General features: G+C 49.0%; 1 protein-coding gene across 1 annotated transcript in view; it reads right to left on the bottom strand.

Annotated features, from left to right (window-relative positions):
• The window catches only part of GUCY2D (guanylate cyclase 2D, retinal), a 54,060-nt gene that overhangs the window by 15,636 nt on the left and 21,215 nt on the right, over nucleotides 1–17,209 (bottom strand). Inside the window, 7 exon segments of the mRNA XM_048517135.1 lie at nucleotides 2,591–2,674; nucleotides 7,348–7,455; nucleotides 8,995–9,091; nucleotides 9,232–9,316; nucleotides 11,148–11,502; nucleotides 13,966–14,267; nucleotides 15,779–16,689. Of these exon segments, the coding sequence (XP_048373092.1) occupies nucleotides 2,591–2,674; nucleotides 7,348–7,455; nucleotides 8,995–9,091; nucleotides 9,232–9,316; nucleotides 11,148–11,502; nucleotides 13,966–14,267; nucleotides 15,779–16,496 (1,749 nt within the window). The 5' untranslated portion in view covers nucleotides 16,497–16,689.

A 17,209-nucleotide genomic window follows, 5' to 3' on the forward strand; every position in this document is an offset into this window, starting at 1 on the left:
AGCGGTGAGCGCTGTGCGCACAGAATAACCCAGGAGGTCTTGAAAAAGAACTTTCTCTGCCTGAAACCAAAGAGCATCTTGGGTATTGGAGAGGAGACGTCTGAGGGGGGACATGATTGAAGTCTATAAAATTATGCATGGGGTAGAAAATGTGGACAGAGAGAAATTTTTCTCTCTTTCTCACAATACTAGAACCAGGGGGCATCCATTGAAAATGCTGGGGGGAAGAATTAGGACTGATAAAAGGAAACACTTCTTCACGCATCGTGGGATTGGTGTTTGGAATATGCTGCCACAGGAGGTGGTGATGGCCACTAACCTGGATAGCTTTAAAAGGGGCTTGGACAGATTGATGGAGGAGAAGTCGATTTATGGCTACCAATCTTGATCTTCTTTGATCTGAGATTGCAAATGCCTTAGCAGACCAGGTGCTCGGGAGCAACAGCCGCAGAAGGCCATTGCTTTCACCTCCTGCAGGTGAGCTCCCAAAGGCACCTGGTGGGCCACTGCGAGTAGCAGAGAGCTGCACTAGATGGACTCTGGTCTGATCCAGCTGGCTTGTTCTTATGTTCTTATGTTCTTATGTATTCAAGTCAACAGTACCAGAGGGATTCAAGAGGCCGATTTGGTAATTCAGAGTCGGGGCACAGTTGTGAGGGTGGGGGGCACGGCCCTGCAATGCTCCCCTGAGGAAGTGGAGCCCGGGACTCTCCCCCGCTACACCACTGTAGGAGGCTGCTTCGTTTGTTCAAAAGCACTAAATCAGTGCATGGTCAATCAGCCTACACTTTCAAGTATAAGTTCCAGTTGAAAGGATGCATAAATGATCCGGAGAACAACCATCGCTTGCACTGAGGGCTGTGGGCTGCCACAAGCGGTGGAACCAATGAGAAAGTGCCACAAGAGGTAGAACCAACCTACAAAATGTCAGGAAGTGAGGTCATGCATAACTTAACCCTACTTGGCCTCACCTCCCACTCAGTGGGCACCAGGAAAAGAAGAAGGAGGGTTTGGATTTATACCCCACCTTTCTCTCCTGTAAGAAGGCTCAAGGTGGCTTACAAATTCCTTCCTCTCCCCACAACAGACACCTTGGGAGGTCGGTGGGGCTGCGAGGGTTCTGAGAGAACTGCGACTAGCCCAAGGTCACCCAGCCGGAATGAAGGAATGTGGATTCACCAGATAAGCCTCTGCCACTCAGGCGGAGGAGCAGGGAATCAAACCCGGTTCTCCAGATTAGAATCCACCTGCTCTTAACCACTACGCCATGCTGGCTTTCAGAAACTGCTGGCCGGCCCCACGGCATCCACAAACCCCCTGTTTAGAACCTTTGAAGCAGGCAATATAGGGCATTTCAGTATAGGGCAGTTTTTTAATGAAATCCAGTATATTTTAACAATGGAGCGTCTGTGGGTTGCTGTTGTTTTAATTGTATAGTTTGCTCCTGAACTTGATTTGTATTAGTTTTGTTGTACACAGCCTGGAGGCCCTCGGGGATAGGGCAGTATAAATAAATAAATAAATAAATAAATAAATAAATAAATAAATAAATAAATAAATAAATAAATAAATAAATAAATAAATAAATAAATAAGTGGGTGGGTGGGTGGGTGGGTGGGTGGATGGATGGATGGATGGATGGATAATTAAGTAATTAACTAATTAATTAACTAAGTAATTAATTACATAATTAATTAACTAATTAATTATTAATTATTGATAATCGATCATCAATCATCGATAATTGATAATTAATAAGAAATAATAAGTAATGAATAATAAGTAATGAGTAATGAGTAATAAATAATAAAGAAATAGATAAAGAAATAAATAAATATTCAGAGGGAAGAGATTCTGTGCTGACAGTAGAGGAGCACATGATGGGCCAGAAGGACATCCAAAGTGCCACCCCCAGTTAAAGAGAATCAATGAGAAGGTGTTGAGAGTGGCCTTTGACAGCCTGAGACCTTGGACAGCGGCTTCCAGCCAGAGCAGGCAATGCTGAGTGACGCGGACCGAAGGCCTGACTCTGCCCAGCAGCTTCCTCTGCCCTACGATTCTCCTAATAAACAAGAATCCCAAGTCTCTTTGGGGGGTTCAAAACACTGTCAAATCGCGGCCAAATTATGGCAACCTTGTAGGGTTTTCGAGGCAGGAGACATTCGGAGGTGGCTTGCCACTGCCTGCCTCGGCGTGGCAACCCTGGACTTCCTGCTCCGCTTCTGACAACTCAGGTCAGGCTAGCCCGGGATCACCCAGGCCAGAGCGAGCCTGTCTCCCTACTTCCTGTTTCTACTCCTAGCCAACATTTCCTCCAAAGCAGAGGCAACGACAGCCTGGAAACAGACGAATGCAATCAACAAGCTTATTGCCAGTTCTCCACCCTCTGCCAGAGGCCCAGCAATGAGAGAGAAAGAGAGAGAGAGAGAGAGAGAGAGAGAGAGAGAGAGAGAGAGAGAGGTCAAATGAAGGAACAGGGATGAACATCCAATGCTTGAAATCAAAATAGATAGATATATAAAGACAGGTAGAAGCAAAGCGGATGGGCAAAAGGCACACCTTAGGGGCCCTTTCGCCGAATGAGACTTACCTGCACGGCGGCTACAATGCCTTGGCTGTTAAACAAAAGGAGGAGCAAAGGAACTTGGCTGGTGGCTTTTTGCTTCTCCTCGGCCTAAGGACAGCAGGAAGCAAGCGGTCAAAACGTGATGCTGGAGGCAGGCGGAAGGGTGCCGAGGGAGGGGGCTGGAAAGTGCCCGAACGAAAGGATGGCCGGGGGGGTGAGGGAGGGCCTAATTAGCAGCAGCTGCGATTGCAAGGGTCCCAAGACTCCGTTTCAGAGCCTGCCCCAGAAATCTGAGGGCCGTGGCAGCAGGGGCGTAACGAGGCAGCCCTGGGCAAACTGTAGCCCTGGGCAAAACCTGAATTGGATGCCCCCCCCCCCCCCATGGGCGGCCACTCCACCACAACCAATTTTTTTTTGCACCAGGACATTGGTGCCTGCAGGGGGTGCATTTTTAGACACATCAGCACCACAATTTCAGCATATCACCAGGAGACTGTCCTTATGCTACGCTCCACGCCAGGGAGTCCAAAGTTATGGACTCCCAAAGGGGGTGCCCCATCCCCCATTGTTTCCAATGGGAGCTAATAGGAGATGGGGGCTACAGTTTTGAGGGTCCATAACTTTGGCCTCCCTGAACCAAACTGCACCAAACCTGGGAGTTATAATCAGGGAAGTCTCCTGATGAGACCCTGAAAGTTTTGAGACTGTGCCTTCAGAAATGTCCCTGTTCTCGGTTCTCAGTTCGTAACCTCCATGGGATTAGTAATACAGAAAATCCTCAATGAAGAACAGATTCTGGCAAAATTTCTGGGATTTTTCCTGCAGGGGGTGCATTTTCTGATGTATCAACACCGAAATTTCAGGGTATCATCTGGAAACTGTCCCATGGTACCCCAAAGTTTGGTGTGCAGTTTGGTTGGGGTCCCAAAGTTATGGACCCTCGGGGGGTGCCCCATCCCCCATTGTTTCCAATGGGAGCTAATAGGAGATGGGGGCTACCCTTTGAGGGTCCATAACTTTGGACCCCTGAAACCATGTGATACCCTGAAATTTTGGTGCCAGATACATCCAAAATGCACCCCCAGGAACATCCTAGAAATTTGCCCAAGAATCTTTGTTCTGCATTGAGTTTTCTGCATTGCTGTCAATGGGGGTTGCAGGCTGTGGGGGACATTTGAAGGCATTAGTCTCAAATATTTCAGGGTCTCATCAGGAGGCTTCCAATGATACCCCCCCCCCCAAGTTTCAGGTGCAGTTTTGTTCAGGGCCCAAAGTTATGGACCTCAAACTGTAGCCCCCATCTTCTATTAGCTCCCATTGGAAACAATGGGGGATGGGGCACCCCTTTGGGAGTCCATAACTTTGGACTCCCTCAACCAAACCTCACCTAACTTGGGTGGTATCATCAGGAGAGTCCCCTGAAAACTCCCAGAATTAGGGGAAGGCAAATAGGGTATACTGATGTTCAGGAACTACTGTCGCTCAGCATGGCCAATTGGCCATGCTGACAGAGGCTGATGGGAATTGTAGTTCCTGAACATCTGGAGAGCCGCAGGTTCCCTACCCCTGCGCTAGCCTAAACACTGCGCTCCCTACAGGCCAAAAATGGAAAATCACTAAAATACCCAAAAATGAGCCCAGCATTTTGATGCCCCCCCCCCCACAAGCTGATGCCCTGGGCAGCTGCCCACCTTGCCCAATGGGCATTACGCCAGTGCGTGGCAGTGCCCTTGGGCATGTGCAGAGTGCTTTTTCTTTACCACACCTGAAAATTAGGAGGAAGAGAGGTCTGGGTCTGCCAGATTGAAGGAGAGTCCCCAGGACAGAAATCTGGAACCGTGTTGAAACTGGCCCTTTGCGCACGACCAAAATAAAATGTTTTGAGGTAGGAAATAAAACCTCCATGTAGTTCTGCATAGTTCCCCCCCCCCCCCGCAATTTCATTCTGAAAATGTTTTCTTTCCAGCCTCAAAACACTTTAAATGAATCCTCTTTTATAACCATTCTTGAGTCTGAAATGTTTTCAAAATGTTTTCTCCTTTCTGTGCAGTCAAACAGGAAATGTTTTATTTATCTTGCCCAAACTTGCAGCTCCACACCCCTCTTCTATTCTATTACATTCAGTTGTCTTGGGACTCACAGTAGCTGCTCTATTTTATTCTCACAACAACTTGGGGTGGGGGGGAGGTTAAGCTAAGAGTGAGTGATTGTCCCCAGGTCACCTAGCAAGCTTCCAGGACAGAGTGGGGAATCGAACCGGGATCTCTCAGATCCTAGATTGACTCTCTAACCACTGTACCATCCTGCCTCTCAGGATGTTTTGGTTTGGTTTCTGAGGAGCTATGGTGCAATCTGATCTCAATGGCACCCATGTATTCTTCATGCCTGCTAGCTTTCAGCACAGAGAAACTGTCGAGATACTATAACATTATAGCACCACAGCAGTTACTGATGTTTTAACAGCTAGATTCGAGTTCAATAGCGCCTTAGAGACCGGCAAGATTTCCTGAAGTATGGGCTTTCAAAAGTTAAAGCCTCTTCTCAGATATGACCAGAGGTGGGATCCAGCAGGTTCTCACAGGTTCCCGAGAGTAGGTTACTAATTATTTGTGTGTGCCGAGAGGGGGTGACTAATTGGTGATTTTGCCACGTGATTTTGGCCTTAGTTACACCCCTCCTCTCAGCAGCAGCGCGCAGAACTTGAAGCAGTCTAGCAGGAGGTGCACCGGCGTGCGTGGCAGCCTGCGCCTGCGTGCATTCGTTTCCCGCCCAAGGACCGGTGCAGCGGCTGCGTCCTTGCCACAGCCCCGCCCAGGAATGCCCGGCCACGCCCCCGTCGTGCCCCGCCCAGCCCCATTGGCGCTACGCCACCATTTGAATCCCACCACCATGGGAACCTGTTACTAAAATTTTTGGATCCCACCACTGGATATGACGATCTGACTTTCAAAAGTTCATAGCCCACCAGAATATTGTGGGTCTCTAAGGTGTAACTGGACATGGATCTAGCTGCTTTTTTTGTAGACTCACGTGGGTACCTTTGGGATCTATCTTCATTATTATTATTTTTTTTTTAAAGGCCCTCAAGAAATCCTCCAGTGATGGAGCGGGGAATAGGTTGGGCTGTGATGGGCAGAAGGACGTAAAATAATGTTGATGTGGCCTTCAAAAATATGCATCTTCCAATCCAGATGGCGTACTCTTTTGAACAGCATCCTTTTGTCAAAGACTGCAGTAAACCAGGTTCATAAAGACAAAAGAATTTGGATTTATACCCAGCTTTCTCAACTGCAAAGAGTCTCAAAGCGGTTTACAAACCCCTTCAGGTGGAAGAGTGGGGAATCAAACCCGGTTCACCAGATTAGAGCCTGCCGTTCATGGGGAGGAGTTGGGAGTCAAACCCTGTTCTCCGTATTAGAGTCCGCCTGCTCTTAACCACTAGGATGGTTCCCTAGAAAGTGGACAGTCAGAGGGCGACCTTGTGTTGATTCTCCCCAAAACGGCGCTCCCGTTTGGAAGCCACGGCAGAGAAAAACACCCAGGTGGAAGCAGCCGCAGGTGCGGGGGGGAGATGGGGAGCAGAAAAGGTAACAAGGGAACAGCCAAGCGGCACCAGCAAGCACGGTCATACTGAAAGCACCGGTGGGCACAGAGACCATAGAAGCCCTCTCAGAAGAGAACAGGGTGGGCCTGCCCCTTGTGATCCCTTATTCCTGATCCCCTGGCAACTGACTGCCACTAATAGTACACCAAAACGGTGAACTTCACAACAAGACATGATGCTGCAGGTAGGAAAAGACTAGAGAACGTCGGGAAACCTGGGGAAATAGGTTGCTTTTTTTAAAAAAAAAAGAATCTCTAAAAGACAAAGGTGCAAACTGGGATGCTAGAAAGGAACAGACGACATAAGCAGTTAAGTCTGACGTCAATGCACGCATTTATTTATTTTTAAACTGTTTATATCTCGCCTTTCCTCACAGTTCATGGAAGCTTACAAGAATGGGTTAAAAACATTTCTCAGTTTAAAACCAAAAAGTCATCAGACCTGTACATCCAGTAGCACCTTAGAGAACAGCAAGATTTTGCGGCATATAAGCTTTTGAGCATCTAAGCTTGGGGTGGCCATCCTATGGTGCTCCAGGTGTTCATGGACTACAATTCCCATCAGCCCCTGCCGGCATGGGCATGCTGGCAGGGACTGATGGGAATTGAAGTCCATGAACATCTGGAGCACCGTAGGTTGGCCACCCCTGACCTAAGCTATCTGATAAAAGGGAGCTTTTTTGACTCTCAAAAGCAAATGCTTTGAAAAAACTCACTGGTCTCTTGGGTGCCGCTAGAATTGAATCTCAGCCTTTTAACTCTGTAATACCAATTTGCTTTGTAGTTCCCCTTATTTCCCTATACCAGTGGTGGCAAACCTTTGGCACTCCAGATGTTATGGACTACAATTCCCATCAGCCCCTGCCAGCATGGCCAATTGTAGGGGCTGATGGGAATTGTAGTCCATAACATCTGGAGTGCCAAAGGTTCGCCACCACTGCCCTATACTCACCCAGAGCATTTGCATAAAGGCCCTCGGAGAGACCACTGGGCAGGACAACGGGGTGATGGGCATGGGAAATGCCCCAGGAGGCATTGGAAGTGGCATGGAACCAGAAGACCAACTTGCCAAAAAACCTCCCCTCCCCAACCGTCCACCCCATTCCCCTCGCACCTAGCAACAGGGAAAGAGGGAGAAAGTGGTGTTGAGCCGGATGCGGGGTGGGCCGCCCCATTACCTCCATCACTGCAACGTTGCTGTTCTCCGCGTTAGCTGCAATGCTCTTGACGCTCTTCAGGTCTACGGTGCTCTTTCCTCCTACACTGGAGTGACTATCGTCCATTTTCTGGGAGAGGAGGGGGAACACATCCCTTGTTAACTCAACTTCCTCATAACGAACCAAGGGAGATGTTTTTTTTATCTAAGACATTTCAGTTCTGGCAGATCCCGTGGCCTTTACGCTACACCCCGTTCCCAAATGCCTTTGATCTGGGGCCTCCTTCCACGCACACCCATGTCCGATTGCCAGAATTTTACCTTATTCTTCCTTTCTTACCTTTTTGCTTTATACCACCCTTCATTCCAGCCTCTGGGGCTACCAGGCTCTTTCTAACTTTGGAATAGGGGTGTGCGATTGACAAAGCTGAACCAGAAAAAATACTTTGCTGGTATTTTTTGACTGAAAAAATGGCTGATTAAACTGTAACCAGCAAACCCAATTAAAGGGAGGAAAAACACTTCAGCACATTTGCGCCAACCTCCTCAGCACTAAATTCTAAATTCCCGCTACCTTTTGCTCTGTTATAGCTACGGGGAATCTTTCTGAGGCTCTGGGATTAGGGCTGTTTTTAAGGTACAGGCACCAAAATTTCAGCATCGCTTCTGGTTATTCTTCTTACAAGAACCACCATGTTTGGTAAAGATTGGGTCAGGAGTCCAATTTTATGGGGCCCCAATTTCCTCCACTAGAGACACTGGAGGATGGATGGGGCACCCTCTTTGGGGGACCATAAAATTAGACCCCCTGGCCAGTGGTGGGATTCAGCAGGTTCACACCACTTCAGTTTAACCAGTTGTTAAAATGATGCTTGCAAACAGCCAGTTGTTAAATTATTTGAATCCCACCTCCGGAACCGGTTGTTAAATTACTTGAATCCCACCACAGCCCCTGACCAGAGGTGGGATCCAGCAGGTTCTCACAGGTTCCCGAGAGTAGGTTACTAATTATTTGTGTGTGCCGAGAGGGGGTTACTAATTGATGATTTTGCCACGTGATTTTGGCCTTAGTTACGCCCCTCCTCTCAGCAGCAGCGCGCAGGACTTGAAGCAGTCTAGCAGGAGGTGCACCGGCATGCGTGGCAGCCTGCGCCTGCGTGCATTCGTTTCCTGCCCAAGGACCGGCGCAGCGGCTGCGTCCTTGCCACAGCCCCGCCCAGGAATGCCCCGCCCACGGAATGCCCGGCCATGCCCCCGTCATGCCCCGCCCAGCCCCATTGGCGCTACGCCACAGTTGGAATCCCACCACCATGGGAACCTGTTACTAAAATGTTTGGATTCCACCACTGCCCCTGACACACACACCCCACACACACACTTGGGGATTCTTCTAAGAGTCACCAGAAGCTATGCTGAAATGTGATGCCTCTATGTTTTAAAAAAATCCCCCAGAGCCACAGAAAGATTCCCCATAGGTTACAATGAAGCAAAATGGATCATACTTGGAGAACCCAAAACTTTTGGGGTCCAATACACCTGAATCCAAATTTTCCTTATTTTTTGCACACTCCTACTTTGGAACGGACCCTCCTTCCACCCAACAATGGGCCACCAACTGTCTCCCAAGCCTCTGCCCCACAAATGTGCACCCACAGAAGACGTCATTCACCTTCTTGCTGCTCTGTGTATTAATGAAAGTCAAGTCGTCCATCGTGAGGATCATCTTATTGGGTCCCTTCATTAGCTGGGCGTGTTGAATGTAGCGCCTGCACAAATCGACACAAACAGACTAGACAATTTGGGAACCGAAAGCAGACTGCCATAAGGACAAACTTAAAGGAGCGAGTTGCCGGATCCAAGCGGCGCCTCCCGTCTTCCTAGTCACACAGGTGAACGGTTGACTCACCTGATATACAGAGCGAGACAAACTCCAAGCATGACTAGCAAACCAACCAAAACGAACAGGAGGACGATGTAACTGGCATCCAATCCTAAACAAAAAGAAAAAGAAAGATTTCCACTGAGTGGTTTCATTTAACCCGTATTCTCACTTTACTCTCCGTCAGAAGAAGAAGAAGAAGAAGAAGAAGAAGAAGAAGAAGAAGAAGAAGAAGAAGAAGAAGAAGAAGAAGAAGAAGAAGAAGAAGAAGAAGAAGAAGAAGAAGAAGAAGAAGAGGAGGAGGAGGAGGAAAAGGAGGAGGAGGAGGAGGAGGAGGAGGAGGAGGAGGAGGAGGAGGAGGAAGAAGAGGAGGAGGAGGAGGAGGAGGAGGAGTTTGGATTTATATCCCCTTTTCTCTCCTGTAAGGAGACTCAAAGGGGCTCACAATCTCCTTTCCCTCCCCCCCCCCACAACAAACACCCTGTGAGGTGGATGGGGCTGAGAGAGCTCCGAAAAACTGTGACTAGCCCAAGGTCACCCAGCTGGCATGTGTTGGAGTGCACAGGCTAATCTAGTTCACCAGATAAGCCTCCACAGGTCAAGGGGCAGAGCGATGAATCAAACCCGATTCTCCAGATTAGTGTGCCCCTGCTCTTAACCACTACACCCACACTAGCTCTATCAGTATCCCTTGTTTTTCCCTCCTAGGTGTTTCCTGTTTCCCCTTCAAGGAAAAAAAATCTAGGCCCCAACACAGATAGGAACCTCAAATACAGGAGAGAACAGAGTGATCAAAAATGCACAGGGAAAGAGCAGTGAGAGAGAATATGGCAAACATTGTGGCAGCAGCTGCCAGTAAAATGATGTTATTATAATCTGCATTAACAATTAGAAGCCCTCTTGCGCTATAACCCCATCTGACCCAACATGTCTTTGACAATCATTTAGTGTGCACCTGGAATATTGTGTACAGTTCTGGGCACCGCAATTCAAGAAGGAAATTGACAAGCTGGAACGGGTCCGGAGGAGGGCGACCAAAATGGTCAAAGGTCTGGAGTCCATGCCCTACGAAGAGAAACTTCAGGAGCTGGGGATGTTTAGTTTGGTGAAGAGAAGGTGAAGAGGTGACATGATAGCCCTGTTTAGATATCTGAAGGGATGTCATGTTGGGGAGGGAGCAAGCTTGTTTTCTGCGGCTCCAGAGACTCGGACCAGGAGTGATGGGTTCAAGCTGAAGGAAAAGAGAGTCCACCTAAACATCAGAAAAAACTTCCTGACTGTCAGGGCTGTTCGACAGTGGAATGCACAACCTCAGAGTGCGGTGGAGTCTCCTTCTTTGGAGGTTTTTCAAGAGAGGCTGGATGAACATATGTCAGGAGTGCTTTGATTGTGTGTTCCTGAAGGGCAGGGGGTTGGACTGGATGGCCCTTGGGGTCTATGATTCTCAGGAAGGTGCTGACAAGAGGAATAACACCTGTGAGCACCCACTGCGGGATGCTGAGCTATCCAAAAATGTTTATGGGGACAGGTGGATAAAAAGATCTGGACACATCGCTGGACCAGTGGCCTGTCAAACAGAGAGAGGCATGGGACAAGAAGAAGAGAAGAAGAAGAAGAGTTTTGGATTTATATCCCCCCTTTCTCTCCTGCAGGAGACTCAAAGGGGCTGACAATCTCCTTGCCTTTCCCCCCACCTCACAACAAACATCCTGTGAGGGAGGTGGGGCTGAGAGAGCTCCGAGAAGCTGTGACTAGCCCAAGGTCACCCAGCTGGCATGTCTGTGGGAGTGCACAGGCTAATCTGAATCCCCCAGATAAGCCTCCAAAGCTCAGGCGGCAGAGCTGGGAATCAAACCCGGTTCCTCCAGATTAGATACACGAACTCTTAACACACACACACACACACACACACGCTTGTTCCCCCACCCCCTTTCAGCGCTCACCCCCAGAGCAGATGTAAGAGGAATCGAACCAACAGCTGGAGTCTTCGTCAGGCATGGAACTGTGAGGCCAATGAACGGTGTGCCCAGAATGCCGCAGGGTGCCGGCAGCCACGTCTACGCTGTACGTGGGCCAGAGGCGGTTTCCCTTGCCGTCCGTGTCCAAGATGATGTAGGGGAGCACAGCTTCCCCGTATTCGTCGGCTGCCAGCGTCTGGCTAAAACCTTGAAGCTCAAAGTCCTTGGTGTACTTGGAGACGGTGGAGCCCATGACCCACTTCCCGGACTTCTGAGTGTTGTCCACCGCCTTGGCCAGGAAGTAGATGGAGTTGAAGATGGTACCAAACAGCGGGTGTACCTGCAAAGAGAAAAGCAGGGAGGCTTATGGCGGACAGACACAGATTCTGCAGCTTAAAAAATCAAGCCAATTAAGAACATAAGAAAGAGCCTGCTGGATCAGACCAGAGTCCATCTAGTCCAGCTCTCTGCTACTCGCAGTGGCCCACCAGGTGCCTTTGGGAGCTCACGTGCAGGATGTGAAAGCAAGGGCCTTAAGAACATAAGAAAGAGCCTGCTGGATCAGACCAGAGTCCATCTAGTCCAGCTCTCTGCTACTCACAGTGGCCCACCAGGTGCCTTTGGGAGCTCACGTGCAGGATGTGAAAGCAAGGGCCTTAAGAACATAAGAAAGAGCCTGCTGGATCAGACCAGAGTCCATCTAGTCCAGCTCTCTGCTACTCACAGTGGCCCACCAGGTGCCTTTGGGAGCTCACGTGCAGGATGTGAAAGCAATGGCCTTAAGAACATAAGAAAGAGCCTGCTGGATCAGACCAGAGTCCATCTCGTCCAGCACTCTGCTACTCACCGTGGCCCACCAGGTGCCTTTGGGAGCTCACGTGCAGGATGTGAAAGCAATGGCCTTAAGAACATAAGAACGAGCCTGCTGGATCAGACCAGAGTCCATCTAGTCCAGCACTCTGCTACTCGCAGTGGCCCGCCAGGTGCCTTTGGGAGCTCACGTGCAGGATGTGAAAGCAATGGCCTTAAGAACATAAGAAAGAGCCTGCTGGATCAGACCAGAGTCCATCTAGTCCAGCTCTCTGCTACTCACAGTGGCCCGCCAGGTGCCTTTGGGAGCTCACGTGCAGGAGGTGAAAGCAATGGCCTTAAGAACATAAGAAAGAGCATGCTGGATCAGACCAGAGTCCATCTAGTCTAGCAGTCTGCTACTCGCAGTGGCCCACCAGGTGCCTTTGGGAGCTCCCATGCAGGAGGTGAAAGCAAGGGCCTTCTGCTGCTGCTGCTCGCGAGCACCTGGGCTGCTAAGGCATTTGGAGCCTCAGATCAAGGAGGATCAAGATTGGGAGCCATAGACAGACTTCTCCTCTTTAATAATTAAGATCTTTTCCTTTTAGTATCCTGCTTTGCATAACTCTTTCTGCATGGATAACTCTTTCAGGGCTCAGGAGAGCGGTGGAGTCCCCTTCTTTGGACGTTTTTAAACAGAGGCTGGATGAACATATGTCGGCAGTGCTTTGATGGTGTGTTCCTGCATGGCCGGGGGTTGGACTGGATGGCCCTTGGGGTCTCTTCCAACTCTATGATTCTATAAAACAGGGCAATGACTTGAACAGGGGCAGCTCCCAGAAGACCAGAACTTCTTGTGATAAGTCGGTACAGCTGAAGCATAGATCTTGCTCCTGTTTCTGGATTTTAGTTTTTAAAATACAAAATCTGAAACAGGAAGGATTGCCCTGACCTGAATGACTCAAGGTAGGCTGATCCTATCAGATCTCAGATGTTAAGCAGGGTTGGTCCTGCTTTTGGATGGGAGACCTCCAAGGAAGTCCAGGTTTGGTCCAGAGAGGCAGGTAATGATCAACCACCTCTGAATATCTCCTGTTTTGTAAACCCTATGGCCATGGTGGTGAACCTTTGGCACTCCAGATGTTATGGACTACAATTCCCATCAGCCCCTGCCAGCATGGCCTGATGGGAATTGTAGTCCATAACATCTGGAGTGCCAAAGGTTCGCCACCACTGCCCTATGGAATCATGCTGAGTAGGCCGCAACTTGATGGCACCTTTATCAGCAGAGTTTAAAGCGCAGCTACTCTGGTAAGATGAGAAGGCCTATAGTCTTCTTTCACTCACTGCAGCCTCCTACCACTCTTGGAAAAGAATACTCTCCATGCAAGATGTTCTTTCCAATAGGAAGGCTTTACTTTAGCAGTTGCAAGGTTACACAAGTCTATGCAATACAAGACTATAAGACCATACCGAACTCTTCAGCAAAAACATGGTTGAACTCACACTCTGAACTTAGACTCTGAACTTAGCATATACAATGCATTGCTTCTTGTGCATTCAACAAGGATACTTTTGCCCCCACCCCGGCAACAGGCTCTCATTGGTCTAGAGCAGGGGTCTTCAAACTATGGCCCTCCAGATGTTCATGGACTGCAATTCCCATCAGCCCCTGCCAGCATGGCCAAGTGGCAGGGCTGATGGGAATTGTAGTTTATGAACATCTGGGGGGCCAGAGTTTGAAGACCCCTGGTCTAGAGTCACAGTTGAACTCACCAATCATGTTAAAAGTTAACTGTAGCCACTTGCCCCTAGACTGACTGTCTCCGGCCTCTGTGTTGGGCAAACTTCTGCTGACTAGAAGATGAACCTTTTGTGAACCTTTATTTTATTTATCATGACCCTCTTCCCCCGCAAAGGCTGCTGAATTACAAACAGCATCCCCAAGGCTGAGCCTTGTGATTTTGAAGCTTTCTTCCCTCAATCATCCCTTCCCCTCCCCCAATGACTGTACCTGGTCAGCATTGATGTGGACAGGGATTTCCCTCTTCTCCTGAGCTTCCCGGAAGGCCTGCCGGAAGGAGACTTCCGGGGAGTCAATGGTTAGTGTGAGCACGGCATCGTAGGCTCGGCGCAGTTTGCTATTTTCGCTGAGGATGGTGTAAGTCTCCTGTTGATAGGGCATGCTGTAAGTCAGCGCATCGTAGGGGAGGAAGACATAAGTCCCGTCGATCATGTCCAGCTCTTCGGCCTTTTCCAGCAGGTGTGTCTCCTCCTGGCCCCCCAGCAGGGCAGAGTGCATACACATGACGATGACTGGACATGGGAGGAACAAGAGGGGGAGAAGAGAAGAACCGTGTAAAAGAGCATGCAGGGGAAGGCAGGAAGGCCAAAAGGGCAGGTGTAGTCGGTAGCTGAGGGTTCTCGTTTGCTCGGTTATGGCAGGCAATCACCTGCCAATCAACTAGGCTGCCTGCCGGGCCCTTGGTTGGTGGGTGCAAGCAAACCGGCTGAAGGGGAAAGCGATCCATGCTAAACCTAACAAAATAGCTGCTGCAAGAGGTGGAGTCAGTCGCATAATGACGACCGCAGGAGGTGGGCCCAACCCCAGAGGATTTTTAATCCTTTGGTTGGCTGCTGCGGGTTTGCCGGGCCATGTGGCCATTGTCTAGTAGTTTTCAACACACAGCCCGGAAAACCCGCCATTTGATTAAACCGCTGGTTAGGAGGAAGCATCATGCCTTGTTATTTTAAGGATTTAATATTATAGTGGTTATTCATAATTTATTGTTTTATCGGCCTATGGGGCACTTGTACACTGCTCAGAGCCCTCTGGGGGTGAGCGGTTTATCAAATGTAAATCATCATCATCATCATCATCATCATCATCATCATCATCATCATCAGTGGCCAAGATGATCCACTGGAATTTATGCAAGAATTACAACATAAGAACAGCTAAGAACTGGTGGGAACATTGTCCAGAGAAAGTAATGGAAAATGAGAAGGTCAAGATCCTGTGGGACTTTCGAATCCAAACGGACAAAGTAGAAGGCCAACAACCAGCTAAAGATCTGGCAGCTGTGAAATCCACAACAATAATAATAATATACCGCGATTTGAAAATCGAGCTTCAGCATCTATGGCACAAACCAGCTGAGGTTGTCCCAGTGGTAATCGGCACGCTGGACGCCATCCCAAAAACACCAGGGCAGCACTTGAAACATCTTCGAATTGACAAAATTAACATCTGTCAAATTCAGAAGGCAGCCCTGCTAGGATCCACACGAATACTACACCGATACATTACAACTTCCTAGGCCTCTGGGTGAGGCTCGAATTGTAATGAAGGCCAACAACCAGCTAAAGATCTGGCAGCTGTGAAATCTACGATGCTGATGCTGATGCTGATGCTGATGCTGATGCTGATGCTGATGCTGATGCTGATGATGATGATGATGATGATGATGATGATGATGATGATGATGATAGTAATAATAAATATTTTGGAAAAGTTCCTCAGCTAATCAAGCAATGCATTCCCTGCTCTTCCAGCCAATCACAAGTAAACTATGATAGAAGATACCCAATTTCAGAAGGACCGAAAGAGAGCATTAAAGATGGGGAATCTGGCAAATCCTACCCTCCTCCCATCCCCCCACCTTTGGCCAAGGAGGACCTAGCAACCCTAACCCATTTTTAACCTTGTTTAATATGGATGCCACATTCTGTCTCTTGTCAACAAAACCTGGTTCTATTATCCTCCAAATACAAGACTCTGATCCTGTGAGAGTACTGGCCATACACATCACCTCACCCTGCAGTACCTCGTATATTGTCGGCGTTTTGTATCTTGCAGAGGGCATTCTTGGCCCCATCAGGTTCATTCTCCATCGTGGTCACCACGCCGACGGGGAGGCCAAAGTTACGCAACGCGTAGGCCAGGGCTTCTCCTACCTCCACCCAGAGGTGCTGCTCGGAGGTTATGATGGCAACGTGAGCCCACTGGAAGTGCTGGAGAACAGTGTAGATCACAGCTGCGCTCTGTGGCAACGCCCGGGCAAAGGTACCATAACGCTCTACCGCAGCATCGTCACTCAAGCAAGACCAAGAGAAGATGGCCTTGTTCCAAGCTCGGCCCAGCCAACCAGCTGCCTCGCAGATGGCAGGGTTGACCGGGCCTATAAAGCCTGAGGCGTAGCGTTCTAGATTCACAAAGCCCAACAGGGCCTGAGACGTCTGGCACTCTTCGTTGAGAAGGACATAGTCAAACCAGTAAACCTGGTTCACAGTTGAGTCTTTGTTGATGCGGGCTACAGCCAACTTGGCCGCTACCTCCGGGTAGGCCTGGGCATAGATGAAGTTACAATTCCACGGGCCCACCACTCCCACCCTGAAGGTAGCCAAGTGTACACAGCTGGGCAAACAAAGTAACAAGAGCCAAACGAGAAGGATTTGCCAACGAGATCCTCTGTAACAGCTCCACCTTGGATGGTTGGAAAGCTGGAGTAGGAAACTCTGGAAACCACACCAGGCTGGGATCATATTGTTGGGGAGCCAGAGATGGATGTGATGGAGAAAGAGGGAGAGGTGGAAGGGGAGAAGGCACAGCTCCAAGAGCCTTTAGTTCCTCAGCGGCCAGACCCAGAAGTCTTCTGCTGGGTTAAGTCCATTGGCTTCCATCAGCTTGGTGAAGGTTCACCACACTCAATCCCAAAAAAGGAAGCAAAGAAGGACGCTGGAAAAGAGAGAAAAGAGAAACTTCAGGCTACAATGAGACTACAATAGGTTCATAACTTGGCCGTAGGGGAACAGCAAACAGAAGGTCACAGATTTTCTCAATTACCTGTTCTATTTTTACCTAATTTTGTCCATTTTAAACCCTATTTGCGAGAACTGTACTGCTCAGATAAGGCTGGTTAGGTGGAATATGTCCATCCCCTTCCTTTCTTTGGCTGTCATCTTGTCCTGTCTCTCCTATAAAATCTATATATTTGTAAAAGTCATTTTACCTCCAAGGCTAGATACTGAGCAACCATTTTGACGTCAAGATTTGCAGGAGCTCTTATTTCCCTACAAATATGTTCCTATGGCCAATGCTGGCAGGGAGTGATGGGAATTGTATTCCATGAACATCTGGAGCGCCATAGGTTGGCCATCCCCTGATATAGGGCAACCTGGTGTTCATGGGCACCCATCCAGGTGGGGATTTTGCCCGGCAGGGATTCTGATTGGCTGTGCAGACATTTCAAAAGCTG

This window comes from Sphaerodactylus townsendi, linkage group LG15 (genome assembly GCF_021028975.2).
Source record: "Sphaerodactylus townsendi isolate TG3544 linkage group LG15, MPM_Stown_v2.3, whole genome shotgun sequence".
NCBI classification, from domain to species: domain Eukaryota; kingdom Metazoa; phylum Chordata; class Lepidosauria; order Squamata; family Sphaerodactylidae; genus Sphaerodactylus; species Sphaerodactylus townsendi.